Source organism: Neovison vison, chromosome 11 (assembly GCF_020171115.1).
Source record: "Neovison vison isolate M4711 chromosome 11, ASM_NN_V1, whole genome shotgun sequence".
Taxonomy (NCBI): Eukaryota; Metazoa; Chordata; class Mammalia; order Carnivora; family Mustelidae; genus Neogale; species Neogale vison.
The window spans coordinates 123,983,639-124,003,599 of record NC_058101.1 but is presented as its reverse complement, the minus strand read 5'-3'; the positions used below and the strand labels follow the sequence as shown (position 1 = coordinate 124,003,599).

General features: G+C 44.1%; 2 protein-coding genes across 3 annotated transcripts in view; both read right to left on the bottom strand.

Annotated features, from left to right (window-relative positions):
• Positions 1 to 19,961, bottom strand: part of TMEM131L (transmembrane 131 like) — a 169,964-nt gene that overhangs the window by 87,044 nt on the left and 62,959 nt on the right. The window lies entirely within an intron of this gene.
• LOC122889468 (heterogeneous nuclear ribonucleoprotein A3-like) lies at positions 16,624 to 18,129 on the bottom strand. Its single transcript, XM_044224639.1, has one exon. It carries the CDS (start codon positions 18,127 to 18,129, stop codon positions 16,999 to 17,001), a length of 1,131 nt encoding a protein of 376 aa, XP_044080574.1. The 3' UTR covers positions 16,624 to 16,998.

The following is a 19,961-nucleotide window of genomic DNA, read 5'->3' as shown; positions in this document are numbered from 1 at the left end:
AAAAAAAAAAGTATTCTTGAAAAAAAAAAAAAGCAATAAAAGTCCCAAATGGGTAGCAGTAATTCTCTCTGAATAGAACAAATGAAATATAAACATATATTATATGTTTATTAAATAAATAAATAAACAACTATTTAACATCCAAAAAGAGAGAGAACAAATGAAACATAAATCTGGGCCATCCCCTATCATAACAAGAGATTTTTTAAATCCCACAATCAGGAAGTTTAACAAACCCAACAGAAGTCAGCTATGTAAGGTCCACCTTAAAGCTATAAACTACACATGGTCAGTATTTCCCTAACTTCAGAAAAAAAAAAAAAATTTAATTTTATCATCGAGAAGTAAAATCATGTCACTATTTCTCTCTAAAACTCACAGAACAGATTTATTTTTTCTCTTTGGTCAGTTTCAGCTCACTTGACTTTGACAATTTGGAAAGGAGATCAAGTTATAAGGAGCTTTAACATCATTGCCTTGAGTTAAAAAGTTAGTTCTCAAAGATAAAACTGCTTTAGTGTAGATACTGCCCTGGACAATAGCCGCTCAGGCACACACGCCCTCAAGTATTTGTTAAAGACTGGAGGGAGAAAAGACAGAGCAAACTGCCAAAATTAAGCCAACTGTGGACATCGACAACCATCCTCAAATATCACTGGTGGCAAAGAAATTACACTGTGTTTAAAGATGCCAAAGTTTCATTTCCAACTCGATGACATCCAAGTAACTTAAGCCTTAGGAGTTACAGCAGTAAAAGACAAAATTCCCTCCTTTTTCTCCCTTACTCAAAAAGTCAGCATTAACCTTTCCATATGTGTGCCCTCAATAGCGTGAATGCCTCCCTTACGCCACAGCTCACCTGCCCTCTTTCACTCTTAGGATTCCCCCTCGTCTGGCATAAAAGAAACTCAGATATCTTACAAAAACAAATGATAAATTCATGCCACATATTTCTAATCTTCACCCCAGTCCCACCAACAAGATAATTCTAAGGAAAAGCCCTTTATGAGAAGAGGAAAATAAACAAAGAGCCATTTTGCTTCCCTAACAGGAGCACAGGGAGAGGACGTCGAGGGGACGGTTATTTGAGGTGAGGGAGCTCTTGTTTATAGGAACCCTGCCCCCCACACTCTCTTAGCCCTTCTGAGGACACTGGCCATCCCAGTGTTGACTCCTACCTCACCAGCAGGACATGTGGACAAGGAATTCTACACATGATATTTGGAAAGAATACGATCACCTAAGATTATCTGAGTTTTTTCCTCTTTTATCTTTTTTTTTTTTTCCAGAAACTTCAGCTCTTTTCTCTTTCTATAAAAAATAAAACAACAACAAATACAGTTCCAAAAAGTGGGTAGAATAAGAGAAAAGGAATTTCTATGGAAAAGAGAAGACCTTGGTTCAGGTCCCAGGTCCGTTTTGAGTTTCCTCTGGCAAACTGCAGGAGCACGGCTCTGACATCCTTACAGGAGCATTCAGATGCCCAGACTCCATATTCCTAGGAAAATTAAATCTCTGACATCAGACACACCCACTGAAACATTTCAGTCCAGTGACTTCAACATGGAAATGGATTAACTATAACCAACTGTTCTGGCCATTCAGAAATGCTATCTGACCAACAAACGCATCAGGGCAAATGCAGTGCTCCACCTCTCTCGAATGAGAAACAGGGCCCAGCAGCTGCAGACCTGGCCTCCTGGCCTACACTCAGTATGGACTGGCTGCCCTGGGCAGAGGCTTAGCTCGAGGAAGATTCTCCCCTCAAGCTTATGATCCAGGACACCAGACAAGGCTTGTAGGCCAATAAGCCAAACTCAAAGATCAAGAAAATTCAAAAAGAACAGAAATCTCTGAAATGGCCAGGAAAGCTCGGGGTTGGGGGTGGGAGGAGTCAGGGGCTTCAAAGAACAGTGACCTCGAATGGAAACTGAAGGGAGGCCACTTGAACAAAACTAACAGCAAGAGGGAAGACAGAGAGGCTAAGGAGAGCACTGGCCACATCTGGAGCACACCATCCGAGCGAGGAAAGCACACTAGACGGTTGGCCTGGCAGCGCTGAATGGTGAAGTACTGAGCAGGAAGAGTGAGGACAGGTGGGAGCAGAAAGGGAGGCAGCCAACGATGAGGCCTTGCTGGAGGATGAGAACGCGGGTGGGGACACAAGCCTAACATGCGCCACGATGTGCCCTGAAAAGAGTCTCGTGCACTGTAGGTCTGTGCCGGGCCTTTACTCCTAAAGGGACCTGAAGGTTTAATCAGTTTCTGGAGAAAACAAACGAGTTTCCGAAAATAGCCCACACAGGATGTTGTCACCCTTGCTGAACAGGTAAAAATTAACCTTTGGCAGGGATCTGAGAAACAATGGTGACCAGTTCCAGGGAGGATGGAACCGTCTGGTTTTCCATATTCCTAAATGGCCTGGTTTTCCTTAGCCTCTCAAAGCCCTAACAGCTGCAGCTCTCTGCCTTTTCCATGCAAACTCTTTCAGTCCCTTGAGAGAGGGCCATGACCAGGCTATCGGCACTGGATGAGCACCAGGACAAGAGGACTGGCTTCCCACGTGTTCTGCAAAACCCTCTCTGCCTGAGAAAGGTAACAAAGGAGACCGTAGCAAAATAACACTATTGTCTAGACTCTGAAACATTCAAGGAAAGACCTGTTATGCTATTGAGCTACCTCCTGGGCTCTTCTCCCTAGCCGGGAGAACTGGGAGTGCCCATCAGAGACCAGTGCTGCCAATGCTGGAAAAGACCTACAGATTCACAAAGGTAGAGATTCGTGCACTGTCAGACCCCTTGGACCCTGAGCCAACAGCAGGTATTTTCAGGACTCAGCTGTTATTCCCATGAACCTGGAGGGATTTCAGTACTTTTCCGTTATACAGGAGAACTGGGAAGGACCCCTGCATAGACAGAAGCAGCTCCTGCCTGGGGCAGCCCTTATCAAAGCCTGCCAATGCCAGTGGAAGACCTCCACAGGTCCCCACGGACAGGAAGCCCAGAAGCGGCCCTCCCTGATCACTCCTGTGATTCAATGGTGCCCAGCTTTACAGACCACTGTGAAAAAGCCCAAACTGCATGATTTATGAAGTAAGTTCTAGAACTACATGAGTTATGAAATTCCACCTTGTAATATTAGTACTACAAACTGCTTTCAGCTCTTACTTTTAACTTAAAAAATATTTCTCCCAGAAGTTTACAGAAGAAAAATATGATAGACACACGCACATCTCCTAAGGTCAGAACTGCCATTCTTCCTGGAGAAGTAACAACTGGCGAAGAACCACCTGACAGTGAAGGCAGACACCAGTATTTTCCCCCTGGAATTCCCAAAATGGGGGGAAAAAAACATTTGGTGGAACATGATTTTCCTAGCTTCTATTACAGAAAGCCTCAGACTTCAAGGTCAAAGTCAAGAGAAAAGTCCTTGGAGCAATAATACCAGCAGCAGTCTGTCAGAGACACTCTCACTGGTAATGGGATATCCGCATGTTGGGGTATGGCATGTTCCCAAGGCCAGGACAAAAGTTGTGCACACCAATCTGTCCCTCAAATTGCAAAGGCATTCTCCCAGTTCACACCACCCATGGATGAGGCAGGCGTTCCTTCTCTCAAGGACTAAGGTTCTAAGGCACCTTTCTGGATGGAACCTGGGTTGATGACAGGTCCTTACCCACCATGCCCTCTCCAGGATGTTCAACGTTCCCTCCTGCTGTCCTTCTCCACTTAACACAGGAGAGACTCATGCTTCTGTCACTTGGGAAAACCCTTTGACCTTCATCCCTTCAGCTTTGGGCAAAGGTAACAACAGCAAGTACACTTACTAAGCACTCACAGTGTACCAGATGCTGAGCCCAGCACTGTCCCATGTAATCCTCAGAACCCCGTGTGGACACCATTATTATTGCATTTCCATACCCAAAGAAACGATGTTTTGGGCATTTAAACAACCAGCCAAAGCCCACTCCGCTGCCAGGTGACTGACAGGGAAGAAGCCCCTGTGTTACACTGTCTCCCACCAACGTCGCTGGTGTCCTGCCCCCTCACTCTCCCAGAAATGCTTTGCTGAGGTCATCAGTGAGGACATGCCAGGAAGGCAAGTGCTGACCTTACTCAATCTGCCTGGCTCTTCTCCTGAAGGGTCCCTCCTTGGTTTCCAGAAAATCTCACCCAGTCTTTCCTCAGTCTCACCCCCTTTCCTCTGTGCTGCTCCTTCTCAGCTCCCTGTCAAGCTCCTCTCCTCCACATGACTGTCCCCTCAGTGTCTGGCCTGTCACATCTACCCCCAAGTTTCAGCTATCACCAGCTAGGTGATGCTTTCCTATATGGACATCTGTCATCTCCTTGTGCAGCATCCAGGTTTCCTTACTTTAACCACAGACTTCCCAGTGCCACCCCTCCTGGATTCTGAAAGCGCCAGTTACTCATTTTTCTAGCCCTGCTTTGTAGTCAAGATGCTGACATGTGACTGGGACTTGGCCAGATTCGCCTGCCAGAAGAGGGCATTGGGAGGCTGGGGCCACATGGAAGGGAAGGAAGCAGAGAATCATTCTGGGAATGAGCTCGGCAGCCAGGCAGTGGGGCAGAAGTCAAGGACAGCAGTGTCCTTGGCATCTGCTTCCATGGCACAATCCTGGCTGTGCTTCTATCTGCTACAACCCACTTCCTTGCTTTGTTTTCTGAGCCTGGTTCTTCAGTCTTCCTAGAGACTCTGAGAGTGGCCCAATATCTTCTCAATAAATTCCTTTCCTGCTTCAATCAGCCATAACTGGTTTCTGTGGTTTGACTGATTCATTTCCCAAGACTGTGTATCTGTGGCCTAGACCCCTCTGCTGAGCTCCTGCCTTGGGTTTCCAAATGTACCAGACACCATCCCACAGACGGCCTCCCGCCCCGACCCAATGGAATCCATGGCAGAGTTCAGCATCTGGCTCGGACTCCACTGTCGGATCACAGGGCACCACCCACTAGTCTCCCCCAGGCCATGGTTGCTCTTGCTGTGGTTTCAGTCACCTGCCATCAACCCCAGTCCAGAAGCAGATAAACTTTCTTCTGGTACATAGCCAGAAAATCAATAGGAGCCTCAGGCTAAGTCACAAAGCCTATAGCACTCACCTCCTACATCTCACTAGGTCAGCATTTGACATCTCACATCATCACAAGAAGGGTGAGTGCAGTACAATAAAGTATTTTGAAAGAGCTCACATTTATATAACTTTTATGTATACTGTCATAACTGTTCTATTTTATTACTATTGGTGTTAATCTGCTATTGTGCCTAATTCATAAATTAAACTTTATCATGGGTATGTATGATTAGGAATAAAAACAGCACAGCTGATCCTTGAACACAAGTTTGAAGTGCATGGGTCCACTTGTACACAAATTTTTTTCAATAAATTTGACACTGTAAATGAATTTTCTCTTCTTTATGATTTTCTTAACATTTTCCCACTCCAGCTTATTTTATGGTAAGAATACAGTGTGTAATTCACAGAACCTACAAAATGTGTTAACAGCCTATTTAGGTTATCAATAAGGCTTCCAGTCAACCAGTCTGTAGTGAAGATTTGGGAGAATCAAAAGTTATACATGGATTTTCTGCTGCACCAGGAGTTAAGTACCTCCAGCCCCACTATGTTCAAGGGTCAACTGCACAGATTGAGCTCAGTACTACTTGAGTTTCAGGCATCCACGGGGGCTCTTGAAATTTATCCTCAGTGGATATAGGACTGTGGTATGCCCATCTTGGTGACTGATGGCCTACCTGCCTGGGGGGAGACTTGTGGAGATTCTGACTCCTGTACTCTTCTGAACTCCCCATGCAATGGATGCTGAAAGCCCTGTGGGGACCTGACACATTCACACCCCTCAGATCTGTCCCTGCGTTCTAGTGGCACTAACAGGACCTTATGTTCAAAAGGCATTTGCAATATTGTCATTTGTTACTATTTATTTCTCATATATATTTGGTCTTTGTCCACAGTTTATGGATCACAGCTCCCAAACTCTTGGGATATCCCAAGTGTTAAGGGTGATAAAGGAGTCTTCTGTTATGTTAATGAATGCTGGAACCCAACCGAGGGGGGGGAGGTTGGTTGCCAGGGGAAACAACCTTGTGATCAGAGACTTGGAACTTCCTTTCTCTGCCCCAACCTCCTCTTGTAGGGGTAGGGGACAGCACTGGAGATTGGTTCAGCTGATGGCCAGTGACTTAGTCTATCTTTATTTTGGAGCACCGGGTGTGATGCATAAACAATGAATTCTGTTACACTGAAATTCAAAAAATTAAAAATTAAAAAGAAAGAAAGCAAGCCTCCACAAAAAACCAGAGACTACTTCCTAGGGCTTCTGGGTTGGTGAACTGGTAGGGAGGCAGAAAGAGTGGAAGGTATGGAGAGGGCATGGAAGCTCAGCGCCCTTTCCCCAGACCCGGTCCTATGCGTCTCTTCTTTTGGCTGTTGATTCATATCCTTTATGATAGCCTTTAAAAAATGTATGAATCTAAGTGTTTCCCTTATTTCTGACAGCATTCTAGTAAATTAATCAAACCTAAGGAGAAGGTCATTGGAACCACCAATCTGAACCTGTCAGTCAGAAGCACAAGTAACAGTCACAATGCCAACAGGCTTGTGACTGTCATCTGAAGTGGGAGCCAGCGGAGAGGGCTGTCTTGTAGGTCTGACCCCTTAACTTATGCGATCTTTGAGTCAGAACTGAGTTGAATTCTTGGACATCCTGCTGTTGTCCTAGAATTGCTTGGTGTTATATGTGGGGGAACACCCACGCACATTGGAATTGGGTCTGGAAACCCTCAAAGAGCACTGTATTTTCATTTCAAATAATTTTAAAATATATTATTGTATTTACATCACAATCCACATGCCATAAAGAACTCCCTTACCTAAGGGACTAAATTTGCAAAAAAAAAAAGAAAAGAAAGAAAAGAAAAGGCAAAATAAATATATAAATAAATGAAAGAAAAGGCCAATAATTAAGCCTATGTTTCCTAACTCCTGTTCCAACTTAAGCCTTAGTGCAATTTATGGCTTCCCATCTACAGTTTAAAGATGTAATAACACATTTTCCTAGATTCTACTATATGTTAAAATAATTGTAACTTTTATATCTGCAGAACACCAAATGCATTTTGCACCACCTTTCCATTTCTAGGACACCAAGTTAGGATGAAAAAGGAATTCAGTCTCTAAGCAGCAAAAGAGTTGGCCAGATGCTACAATCAGAAGTGGAAGCCAAGGCAGAAATTCACATGAACACTAAGGGAATGGGGATACTCAGGATGAAGGACTTTTCCTTCTCAGTCACAGGTAGACAATCCAAGTTTCTGCAATACTATGGCTATTTCTAGAAAACCAAATTTGAGCTACTGAAGTGTCCATATAACTTTAGATATTAGTTCTCTGAACATAAGACCCAGCTATTTTTTAAAGCTCATCTACAACCCTTTCAGCAACTGGATAGCTATACTTATTCACATGATGAAAGCAGCAATGCCAAATCACACTGCCATTGATTTCTTCAGTTTCCCTGCATTAAGAGATTATAACAGCCAAAGCAGTTTGAACCAAAGGCTTATGGTCTTGCATATAAGACAAGGTGGAGCACAGTCCCTGAGATGGAAAAAATGGGTGTGGAGCAGGTTAGGAAGTGTTCTGGAAGAGGTGGCACAGAGTAGGGCTTGGAAGGCTGGATATGCTGTCTTTAGGTGAAATGAAGGAGGAATTCCAGACAAGGGGAGAAACAGAAATTAAGGCACACAGACCACAGAAAGGCAAAGAAGGAAAAACACTGACATATGCAAAGCAATTTCTTAGTTTCTTGGTAGAAAGAAAGAATACTATGTCATTTCACATCCCAGAGCAACACTTTAATTCAAACACAATGAACTCATTTAAAAAAAAAAAATTAAAGTTTTATTTATTTAAGTGATCTCTACACTCAACATTGGGTCTTGCACTCATGACCCCGAGATCAAGAGTCAGATGCTCTACCAACTGAGTCGGCTAGGTGCCCCAGTTTTTGTTTTTTTCTTTTTTTAATTCCCAATGTGAGCAATATAGCAAAATCATCTTCAGGCAATTACAGAGACTATTAGCAATCCTGTTGGAAAACTCTAGTGAAAAATGTCAATACTTTTTAACTGTTTATCGCGGCCTTCTTGGCCAGAGCAAGTGAAGGACTCATGGCATCAGCTTATTGGGAAGGCAAGGCGATGGTTAGTCTCGCCCAATAGTAACTTTTGTGTCCAGGCATTCCTGTTTCTCAGAATACCTGGACAAGTCACTCTCCAACAAGGTCAGTTCTTTAAAAGTGAAACTGCCCTCTGATTTTTTGGTTTGTTTTTGTTGTTGTTGTTGTTGTTAATGTAGCAGCAGCTCTTTTAACTGGCCTGTCAAGTGGTCTCCGAAACACTATGGCTCACACCACAACACTTGCCCACAGAGCGTGGCTTACAACTGCCAACTCACGTCTTGTAGGACAGAATCCCCTGTCAGAATGGCTCAGGCGCTGATTTTTCTCATGTGAAACCCAAGTAATACTGACACCGGAGAAACTAGACTAGAATGTTCCCAGAAAGACAAGTACACCTTACTACAAATCAGAGGGGCTGGGTTATTTTTTTTCCCTAGGGACTGCAGCGGTTGAGTGGGGAAGACTTAAAAACGTGTTGTGTCAAAAACAATCTCCTCTGGAGAGATAATGGTAAAGGTTTCATGGTTTCTTTCCCAGGGTTCTGTGTGACAGGAATTTGTTCTTCAGGCCTTATTATCTCTTCTCTCCCTCTTACATATCATTTTTTGCTGGCTTTTTCTCAGGCTCCCTTGCAGCTGGGTATGGCTATGGGACCAAGTTCCAACAAATGGGAGGTAAGCTGGAGTCTTGTGCAGCTGCTTCCAGGAACCCTCTGGACCTCTCCTTCATTCCTTCCTCCTACCTGCTGTCATGGATACAAGTGTCTCTGCCCTGCATCCTGAGTACCAGGCCCAGGACCCTAGGGAAGGCAATGCATGATCCGGAGGGAGCAGCGGTCCCTGAACACTTCCTGGCGCCAAAAGCTGTGGAAGTCCAGACTCTCACAGAAGAGACAAAACTACTTTTTTTTTTGCCTTATTTTTAAAAATTTATATAAAGTCAATTAATCAATATATTATGTATTATTAGTTTCAGAGGTAGAGTTTGTGATTCATCAGTTGTACACAGCACCCAGTGCTCATCACATCAGGTGCCTTCCTTAATGCCCATTGCCCAGTTACCCCATTCCAAACCCACCTCCCCTCCAGTAACTCTCAGTTTATTTCCTGGAGTTAAGAGTCTCTATTATTTGCCTCCCTCTCTGTTTTTATCTTATTTTATTTTTCCTTCCCTTCCCCTATGTTCATCTGTTGTTTCTCAAATTCCACGAATGAATGAAATCAATATGGTATTTGTCTTTCTCCGACTGACTTATTTTGCTTAGCATAATACCCTCTAGTTCCATCTATGTTGTTGTAAATGGCAAGATTTCATTTCTTTTGATGGCTGAGTAATATTCCATTGTGTGTATATATCTCACATCTTCTCTATCCATTCATCTGTTGATGGACATCTGGCTCTTTCCATAGTTTGGCTATTATGGGCATTGCTGCTATAAACATTCAGGTGCACGTGCCCCTTCAGGTCACTCTATTTGTATTTCTGGGGTAAATACTCAGTATTGCCATTGCTGGGTTGCAGGGTAGCTCTATTTTCAACTTTTTGAGGAACCTCCATGCTGTTTTCCAGAATGGCTGCACCAGCTTGCATTCCCACCAACAGTGTAGGAGGGTTCCCCTTTCTCTGGATCCTCGCCAACATCTCTTGTTTCCTGACTTGTTAATTTTAGCCATTCTGACTGGTATGAGGTGGTATCTAATTGTGGTTTTGATTTGTATTTCCCTGATGTCAAGTGATGTGGAGCATTTTTCATGTGTCTGTTGACTATTTGGATATCTTCTTTGCAGAAATGTCTGTTCATGTCCTCTGCCCATATCTTGATTGGATTACTTGGGTTTTTTTGGGTGTTGAGTCTCATAAGTTCTTCATATATTTTTGATCCATCTTGTTATAAACCTCTGGTATCTTAAAATTCTGTTACCTAAAAACTTAATTCTAACTAAAGCAGCTTCTCACCCTTCTCAAACACCAGAAATGGCAGGAGCCACTGCTGAATAGAACTAATACCAGGTAACTTTACCCACCCTTCCAGCCTCTGCTGGCCCCAGGGCGGGGGTGGGGGGGGCCTGGATAGGCTCCCAGTGCTGCCTCCCTTTCATGTGGTCCAGAACCACAGCTTCCTAATTAATCAGAAGGCTACATAGTTAAAGCAATAAAAGTAACCCAAATCTGGGGCGCCTGGGTGGCTCAGTGGGTTAAAGCCTTTGCCTTCCGCTCAAGTCATGATCCCAGAGTCCTGGGATCGAGCCCCGTGTCGGGCTCTCTGCTCCGCGGGAAGCCTGCTTCCTCCCCTCTCTCTCTCTGCCTGCCTCTCTGCCTACTTGTGATTCCTCTCTCTCCGTCAAATAAATAAAATCTTTAAAAAAAAAAAAAAAATGTAACCCAAATCTGATGGCAAAACAAAGAAACTTTTAAGTAAAGAAAGGATAGCTCCTGGCCGCCTTTTACTGGGAAAAGTCATTGACTGTGGTAGTAGCTTTCAGTAGCTTTGTTCACAAGATGGTGTAAAATGAGAAAGGCTTGTGTATGAACCACTTTTAGGATTGGGCACACAGAAACTACCTTATAGTTTAGAACCTATCGCTCTGCTCCTAAGCACATATGAAGGGACAATCCCATGCAGGGACCTGGAAGGACCCCTATGATACACTTAGGGAACCCAGGGTAGAGGGCACTCCCTACTGATGTGACCACACCAGAAATATAAGATGTGCTAGAAGGAACACACAGGTGCTGTCCCCACCTGATCTGCTAGGATTAAGTCCTCCGAAGGGGCCTTGCCAATAAGAGCCCAATACCATTTACATTGCCATGAAGGCAAGGAATAAAAACTAGCCTACTTTTCAAAGACTGCTTGAAACACACTCAATTATTGACATGCACTGCCTCCTTCCCTGGGGATGAATGTCGGGAGCCCCAGGTCAGAAAGCAACAATCCTCCTGCTGTACCCAAAGTCCTTCAGCCCTGTGACTGCGGAGCTCTTGCAAAGCCAGAAGAGGAAGAACAGAGATAATAGTGTCCTGCTTCCTACTCTGTCCTGGGAGGAAGGACTCCAAGGATCAAGAAGGTTTTAGCAATGAAAGAAGGTTGCTGCATTCCCAAGGCCTACAGGTAGGTGACTGGATCCCCATCAGAAACCAAAACACAAGAGCGGAATTATCTAGAAAGATGAGTATAAGAGATCACCTACTATTCTTGCGGCCAGAATTCAGTTTTCACTATTATAAAATTAAGATAGGTAGGTAGGTCCACTACAAGGATTAAATGAAATTTACATGCAAAGAGCTTGCAAAGCACCCAGCAGAGTGTTTGCCCGTGAGTAGAGAAGTGTCAGTTCTAAGGTCGAAGAAAAGCAAAATAGTAAAGACTGATATTCTGTTTTCCAAAGACTCCAGAGAAACAAATCAAGACAAGGTTAAAAAAGAGTCTGTTTTATAATTGAATTTATTGTGTCTGTGTGTGGCGGGGGGTGGGTGGGTAGGGGGTTAGGTGGCTTGGGGAGGCGGGCAGGCAGAATGCCTCCAACTTAATTCAAGAGAGCTGACAGCTCCAGGCTGCACTACCCTGGAACAGCAGCAAAAGTAGCTGCAGCCACCCTTTCATTTCAGCCCAGGGAATTTAATTGTTCTTAATTATACAGGCGCCACTCACATGCAAATAGTGCATGAGAGGTTTTCCTTTTAAATTGTAATTTTTCTTTCAAACCTCTGAGGCACTGAAGTGTTATTGCTGAAGATGTCACGGAAGAAAGAGTGGCCCTGTGGTCACTCAAGCCCAGGAGAGAGGCCCCACTTCATGGGCCCTCCCTCCCTTTGTCTGGCCCTGTGGGCTTGTTACCCTCCCACTGGTCAGAACTGGCCCCAGCACTGCAGCCCAGCTCCATCTCTAACATCTCCCCCTCTGCTTTAGGCATTCTCCACCCCTAGACAAAGACCAGGATGAATCCAGAGCAGACTCCAAGGCCCAGCAGAGAAGGGAGGGGAAAGCAGAGATAACCAGTGCCAACAGTTTGACCCACTCCATCCTTTTGTCAAGGTGCTCTCATCCCCAAAAAAGTGGAGTGACCTAATAAAAACTATGTATTGCAGGTAGTAATAGCACCACAAAAAAAATGCTGCCAACAAATAAAGAGAAACAAAACTGTCCCATGCACAATGATTACAACCAAAGAATGCACAGAGGGGGCACCTGGTTTGCTAAGCGGGATTAAGCCTCTGCCTTGGGCTCAGGTCATGATCTTGGGGTCCTGGGACTGAGCACCGCCCTCCACCCCTGCCTGCCTACTTCTGATCTCTCTCTGCCAAATAAATAAACAAAATCTTAAAAAAAAAAAAAAATACACAGAAGAACAGGAGAAGGCAGGACTAAAATTAAGGGCAATGTCAGGAACATCTCCCTCTACCCCCAATTCTCCAAAATCGTTAAGCAGCTTAACATCTCTGAGAATAGTGAAGATTTTTCAGTTATGTGGTTTTAGGAAACTCAAGAGCAAAAGGAAGGCACTCTTTTTAAACATCACTTATGATCATTTCTTTTGATCAATTCCAAGAACACATTTCCACATTTATAAGTTATTTAAAAGCTAACAGAAGCTTCAATTCCAGAACACTTGGGTTGTTACTTTGTTCTACTTCCCTAAGTCACTGGTTAGACTCCACAGTCCCCCAGGGACTCCTCTTCCTTCATTACTTCATCAAGACAGAGAACCCCAGGCTGAAAGCCTTCTCTCTCCTGCCTAAGTGCCCTCACTGGCTGATCTGGTCCAATCTCAGGATCCAAACATCACCCCAAGCTTACATCTTCAGCCCAGCCCTCTCTCCAGTCCCACCCCTTGGCTATGCACCCCCAAGCAAACTGGATGTCTACAAGGCATTAAAAAAATAAAAGTCTGAAACAAAACTCTTTACCCCATTGGCTCTGTCGATAGCCATCTCAGCTCAGTTGTTTGAGCCAATACTCTTAGAATCATCCTGGACGGTTCTCCGCCTCTCCCCCCACATCAGTTTGTTGGAAATCTTATGAGTTCTGCTTTCAAAGCATATCCAGAGCCTCACCACCTTCACTGCCTCCGGGATGGCCAAAGGATGCTCATCTCCCTGTCTTGACTCCTGGCTGCAAGGCCTCAACAGACCTCAAGGGCTCTCCCTGCTGTCAAGCCTTTACACATCTAACTCAGATCATCTCATTGTGTTCTGCTCAGAACCCTCGCAAAGACTGCCCACTGCTAATGTCTCCCCTGAACCCTACAGCACACACCCACCCACCCCCTCATTGCCTTCAATTCCTTCCCCTCCTTGGTAGGTGGTCTGCTCTGTGAGCACTCCCAGGCCTAAGTTCCCACCGTCAAGAGCCTCTGGAGGGGCTCTTCTGTCAGCAAATTCTTCCCTCATACAACTTCATGGCCAACCTCATGACCTCCTCCAAATCTGTATTAAAAAATCTCTCCCTCTGAAAAGCCTCCCCACTCTAATGACAGTCCCCACCACACCCACAGTCCTCATCTTTTCCCTCGCCCTTGCCCAACCTCCTTCATACCACAGAGGGTCTTCAAACACCCATTGGCTTCAGCTGTTTATTGTATTTAGGTTTGCTGCCTCCTTCCCATCCCCGATCTGAAGGCACTTCCACCAGGACAGGGATTTTGGTCTGTCTTGTCGGCCAACGTGTCCCAAGAGAACAGTTGCTGGATAGGATTTGGTAAGTAAAAGAAAACCTTTTCAGCTGATGTCACGGATTTATAAAATGACAGTTCAGGCCTCAGAATACCTTTTTAATTATCCAGTATAAAGTCAGTCTCACCATAACACAGCAGAACCACAGGATCATGAAAAAAAAAAAAAAAAGAAAAGAAAAGAAAAAAAAATCCAAATTTCAATTTAAACCTTTACCGAATTTCATTCTAAGGAAAAGAAAGAACAAATGAATGAACGATGTATACAACAGTCTTAGAAACCAGTTAAGTTGTATTAGAAATCAGTTAAGTTGTATTTTTTATTCATCTTTAAAAAATAGTCAGGCCTAGTCATGTCAAGGGTATACAAAATGTCTAGATGTCAAGACAACTAAGAAATTTAATGGGCACGTGGGTGGTTTAGTTGGTTAAGAGGTTGAGCATCTATCTGTCTGCCTTCCACTCAGGTCATGATCCTGGAGTCCCGGGACTGAGCCCTGCACTGGGTTCCCTGCTTCTACCTCCCCCTTTGGCCCTTCCCCTGTTCTTGTTCTCTCTTAAATAGATAAAATCATAAAAAGAAGACAACTAAGAAATTTTAAAAAACAGGATAGTGAACCTTTTGAGGAAAATAAGGCAGTGGATCAGGCACAGAACATCTTGGAAGAGTAAAGCTAGTAACATGAGACCCACCTTTGTTCACCCATGGCTGGGCAGAATCTTTTAGAAGGCAGCATCCAGGGCCTGGGCCTGCTTCAAATCCCTGACACCACCCGAATCCGCATCACTAATTACCACAGCATGCCTGAGATGACTGTTTTGTCCCGCTGCTTAAGCGAGTAGATTCATAATTCCAGAATGAAGAAATCAAAACCTACTGTATTTATAAATACTGGGTACACAAAACCCAAGTCGAGCTGAGATGAGCCCTAAAACCACACCCTGGATCAGCACCAGAGGGGAACCCAGGTGTACCCCAGCCCCACACTAGTCCTCCATGAGGCCAACATGGAGGTAAAAGATCCAAGAGAGGGAGGGAGAATCCCGAAATTCACTTACTCCTTGGAGTCAACAACCCTCCTTCTTCTGGATTAAAAGGACTAACAAATTCCCTTAATGCTTAACGGAATGATTGGAGTCTGTCACCTGAGACTGAAAAGGTCCCAACTAGTAGTTAGACAAACCTAGTAACTAAAATGTAACTCATGAGGTTGGATCCAAAAGTCAGAAAAGCAAGTAACCTTTGGAACATTAAAATCTATTTTATGACTATATATAAAAACACATGCTTTCTGAGAAATAGACTGATTCTGCAGAGGGCATAAGATCATCTCTATCCCCACCAAAGAAACAGAAAAAAACAAACAAAAACAGAAAAAAAGTGTCTCTTCAAAAGTGCAAACTACCTTTTCTTTACAAAAGAAACAATAGCTTCTTTTAAGAGGAACAGAAATGTTCTAAAATTGTGGTGATGGCTGCCTAGTCTGGCAGATAGACTAAAAACCGTGAATAGTGTACTTTAAATGGTTGAATCGTACTGTATATGAATTATGTCTCAATAAAGCTGTGCTTTTGTTAAGAACCTAAGCAACTGCACAGTGCCAGCCTCCTTGTTCAGTCATTCCATCAGAATTCAGGGTGGCAAGGGACAGAGGAGGCCCCCTCCTCTTCCCCAACATACACCCACCCAAGCCCTCCAAGCTGATTTCCTTTCTGTGCACACAGATGCCTCTTATACATAATGAGAATGCCATATGCAGATGCATTTGATTAGCGCCCTCCACATTTCCCATCATTATGCAGCACTTGGTAAGCTGCAGTTAATTCCTGCCCATTATCCAAGTGCAAAATCATTCTGCCTAATTTCGAGCAGCCAAGCAGCTGCAGAGGAAAAGCAGTCTCGCCCGTCCGTGGAGGCCCATTGGACATACAGCCCCCGCTGCTATGAGCAGGACTCCAGTCTTCTAGGGCTAATCAATTTCAATCAAGTAGGCAATATTAGACTAAAGAATAATGGTGACTTCCTTCTTCATCTGTTAGCTTGTACCTTCAAAAAGCCAGCATGAGAGGATGAAGGACAAGTACAGAAATCAGGACTGTTTTTTCCTTTTTTTCTGGGGGTGGGGGTGGGTGCCGGGTGAAGAAATCAAGTAAGAACAGAACACTATTTACACCAAGAAAGGTCCTCTACCCGCCTGCTATCTCCATCCCCATATTAATCTACATGGACATGTGAGCCCTGATCCTTAAATCACCTGGTCTACAGAGCTCAGTGAACCCCGAAACCACTAAATTATTCCTAATTTGCCAGTTCTCCAAATAATCCTTTGACCTCTCTTCTCAGGAGGCACTTCTGTGTTTTAAATAGCTTTCATTGTGATTTTCCCTTAACTATAAACAGAGATTTAAAAACATACTAATAGTATTTTATACAATGAAATGGTGGTATTATAGTGTAAAATACCATAGTTATACAACAAATAAAATACAGAAACTTCACACTTAAATTGTTAACTCTTGCTAGAAACAACTCAATTTTTATCCTATATTCAGTAACAGTTCAGAAATACATTTCTTTCCTCTAGTAATAACAAAAGAAGGAAATCCTGTGCACTTCACTCTAGAAATACTACCACATTATGGTGGTAGTCACAGAATTAATCCTGTTAAATTCAAGAAAAGGTTAATCCTCAGCAGTGGAATCTTTTTTTTTTTTTTTTTTGAAAAGTTAAAATTCCTTAATTTTTTATTCCTGGTAGCACTACCACAATTTACAGGGCAATATACCTGATGTAATGAAAAGAAAAAGAAAAAGACAAAGCTACAACAGATAAAAGACCTCAGGAATGTACATCTAATTGACACTACATTGCATTAATCAATAGCTGCACTTTTTGCAAACTGTGGCTATGACAGTCCTGAACAAGAAGGGTTTCCTGTTTAAGCTGCAGTAACTTTTCTGACTATGGATCATCGTTCCTTCTGTGGCAGATTTTTACAGTTCCTCTAATGCATTTGGGACGACTGTCTCAAAGTAACCTGCAGCTTTCCTGACAACTCCTCGCTCTCTCTCCTGCTAAGAACTGTAGCCCTTTTCTTCTGAAAATTTTTTAGAACCTTCTGCTACCATATCCACCACTTCCACCACCAGAGCCATAACCACCACCATAGGGACTGCCCGAGCTTCTTCCACCAAAACTGCCCCCCTTCATGGGTCCATAATTTGATTGCTGTTGTCCACTATAATTTCCAAAATCATTATAGTTCCCACCACCACCATAGTTACCTCCAAAATTTCCTCCTTCACTGTAACCATCATATCCTCCACCACCACCTCCATATCCACCTCCTTGGTTCCCATATCCTGGTCCACCACCACCATAGCCTCCTCTACTACTGTAACCAGGACCACCACCATAGTTGCCACCATCACCTCCAAATCCATTATATCCACCATCACCTCCTCCATAACTACCTCTGCTGTCACCACCACCACCACCATAACCTCCTCTTCCACCAAAGTTTCCACCACAGCCAAAGTTACCACCACCTCCAAAGTTCCCTCCACGACCCATGAAATTGCCAGATCCACCTCCATGACCTCTTTGTGATCCAGCAGACTGCATTTCTTGTTTAGAAAGGGCCTTTTTCACTTCACAATTATGCCCATTAATAGTGTGATATTTCTGAACAACAATTTTATCAACTGTATCATGATCATCAAAAGTTACAAAAGCAAATCCTCTCTTTTTTCCACTCTGCCTGTCTTCCATAACTTCTATGGTTTCAATCTTGCCATACTTTTCAAAGTAGTCTCTCAAATTATACTCTTCTGTATCTTCTTTAATACTACCAACAAAAATTTTCTTCACTGTTAGATGGACACCAGGCCTTACAGAATCCTCTCTAGAAACAGCTCTCTTTGGTTCCACTACACGCCCATCAACCTTGTGTGGTCGGGCACACATTGCTGCATCCACCTCTTCAACACAAGAGTAAGTCACAAAACCAAAACCCCTGGAACGTTTTGTTTGGGGGTCTCTCATCACCACACAATCTGTAAGTGTACCCCATTTTTCAAAATGTTCTCTTAAACTATCATCTGTAGTTTCAAAGCACAAACCACCAATAAACAGTTTTCTCAACTGCTCTGGTTCCTTTGGATCATGCCGCCCCCCCCACCGGCGGCGGCGACGGCCGGAGTCGGGCTGGGGGCGACCGGGCAGCGGTTTTACCTCCATTTTGAGACCGGTTACCTCCATTTTGAGACCGGACTCGCCTCTTCCAACTCGAGTTCAATATGGGACTGAGAGGAAGAGGCCTCAGCAGTGGAATCTTTAAAAAGGATCATGATGCGGTACCTCAGTGGCTCAGTCAATTGAGCCTCTGACTCTGGATATCTGCTCAGGTCAAGGTCTCAGGGTGGTGCCATTAGCACCACCCACCTCAGTCTCCGAACTCAGCAGGAGTCAGTTTGAAGATTCTCTCTTGAAGATTCTCCCTCTAAGGGTAGCACACGGCGGGGGGCGGGGGGGGGGGGGCACAGGCAAGTGTGCTCTCTCTCAAATAAAACAAAAAAAGGGATCATCATCAGCACAGCTCCTAGACTCAGACTCAAGAAATTAGTCCACTGGTATCCAATTTATGCATCCTTCAGAGATAACCAGGTACAGCTTTTTTTAAAATACGGACTTAGGATTCCATCACCTCTTCCTAGGTCAGAATCTCAGGAGATAGAGCCTGGAAATCCGCATTGTTAGAACAACTCCCTCCGGCAACTCCAGTCTTCTTGCCCCCATTAGGAAAACAGAAGTAGCATGTGCATGACAGAACCACAGATCCGTTTACCCATCTCTCTGCTGCACATTCTGGGATTTTTCCAGGGAAACGTCTGTTTCCAATGCAGCTCATTCATTCTCATCACAAAATTCTTCGGTCTCACTGAGAATCAGGAAACAAGCTAGCTATTTTAGGCAGAGAGATATTTTCACATAGGGAATTAGATGCTTATGAGCTTGCTGGAAGGTTCAAGGGAGCAGTCTCTCTGTTGGGCCTCTAGAAGGGACTCCCAGAACAAGAGGAAAGCGGCCCCAGCAAGAATACTGATCACACTGGAGAGGTGTACCACTCCAGGATGCAGTTCTAGGACTACCGAGTCAGGAACATCCCATCAGCTGGGATCACAGGACCTGAGAGCGATCTCTGCCACCACTGATGGTCCTACGCCACACAGCCACTAAGTCAAAGCAGGGAAGACTCATTCACTTTTTGCTACCCCCCAGAGGCCCACTTCCATGAGCTAAATGTGCTTCTGATGCTACTGCAGTCAACAGTGATCACCAGAACCAAGTCCAGCATGCCAGCCTCGCCCTGAGCAGTGCCAACTGAGAAGGCACTCCCCCACTCCACAGCCCTCAACACTCTCGTGTCTCCCTCACCCACAGGACCTCCTCTGGCCTTTCTTCTCTCCATGTCCCCTTCCTGTGGGGACGACAGCTCACTCAGATCCCAGTACTGAACCTAATATCTTTCTTCTTTTCTGATTCCACTCATAATGCAGCCTTCTCTAGGTATTTTATAGGGTCCTGATTTTTGTCATCCAATAAACTGGACCTTTGCCCCCAAACCCTGTCATTTACCAAATCGATGCCACTTAAACGAAGCGGATAGGATTAACAAAAAATATATTACCACCACCTTCACAAGAAAACGCTAGTAATCACATCATCAAGATCTGCCCAAATTCAACCAGTACTTTTCATGCAGTATTTTCTAAACTGTATGTCCAACACAGCACGAGGATAAAGGCCTATGACCACGAGGAGCTGCTCTCCTCGGGAGGAGCAGCAGAGACCTAAGGAAAAAGAACAACACACACAGCAAGAATTTTAGATGCTGCAACTAAAATATTTGACCCCAATATTAACTACAAACTACTTGGATTTGAAAGAAAAACGTTTGTTCTCTTCTTAAAGCATGTGTGAGGTCTCGTGGAATGAACATATGGTAACATCTTGTGTAACAGCCCACAGTGTCCATTTTTGCAATCAGATCTTACTTAATACAATACCAC

What these genes read in the sequence shown, in the direction of transcription:
- LOC122889468 (XM_044224639.1), bottom strand. Translation starts at nt 18,129, where the DNA reads ATGGAGGTAAAACCGCTGCCCGGTCGCCCCCAGCCCGACTCCGGCCGT.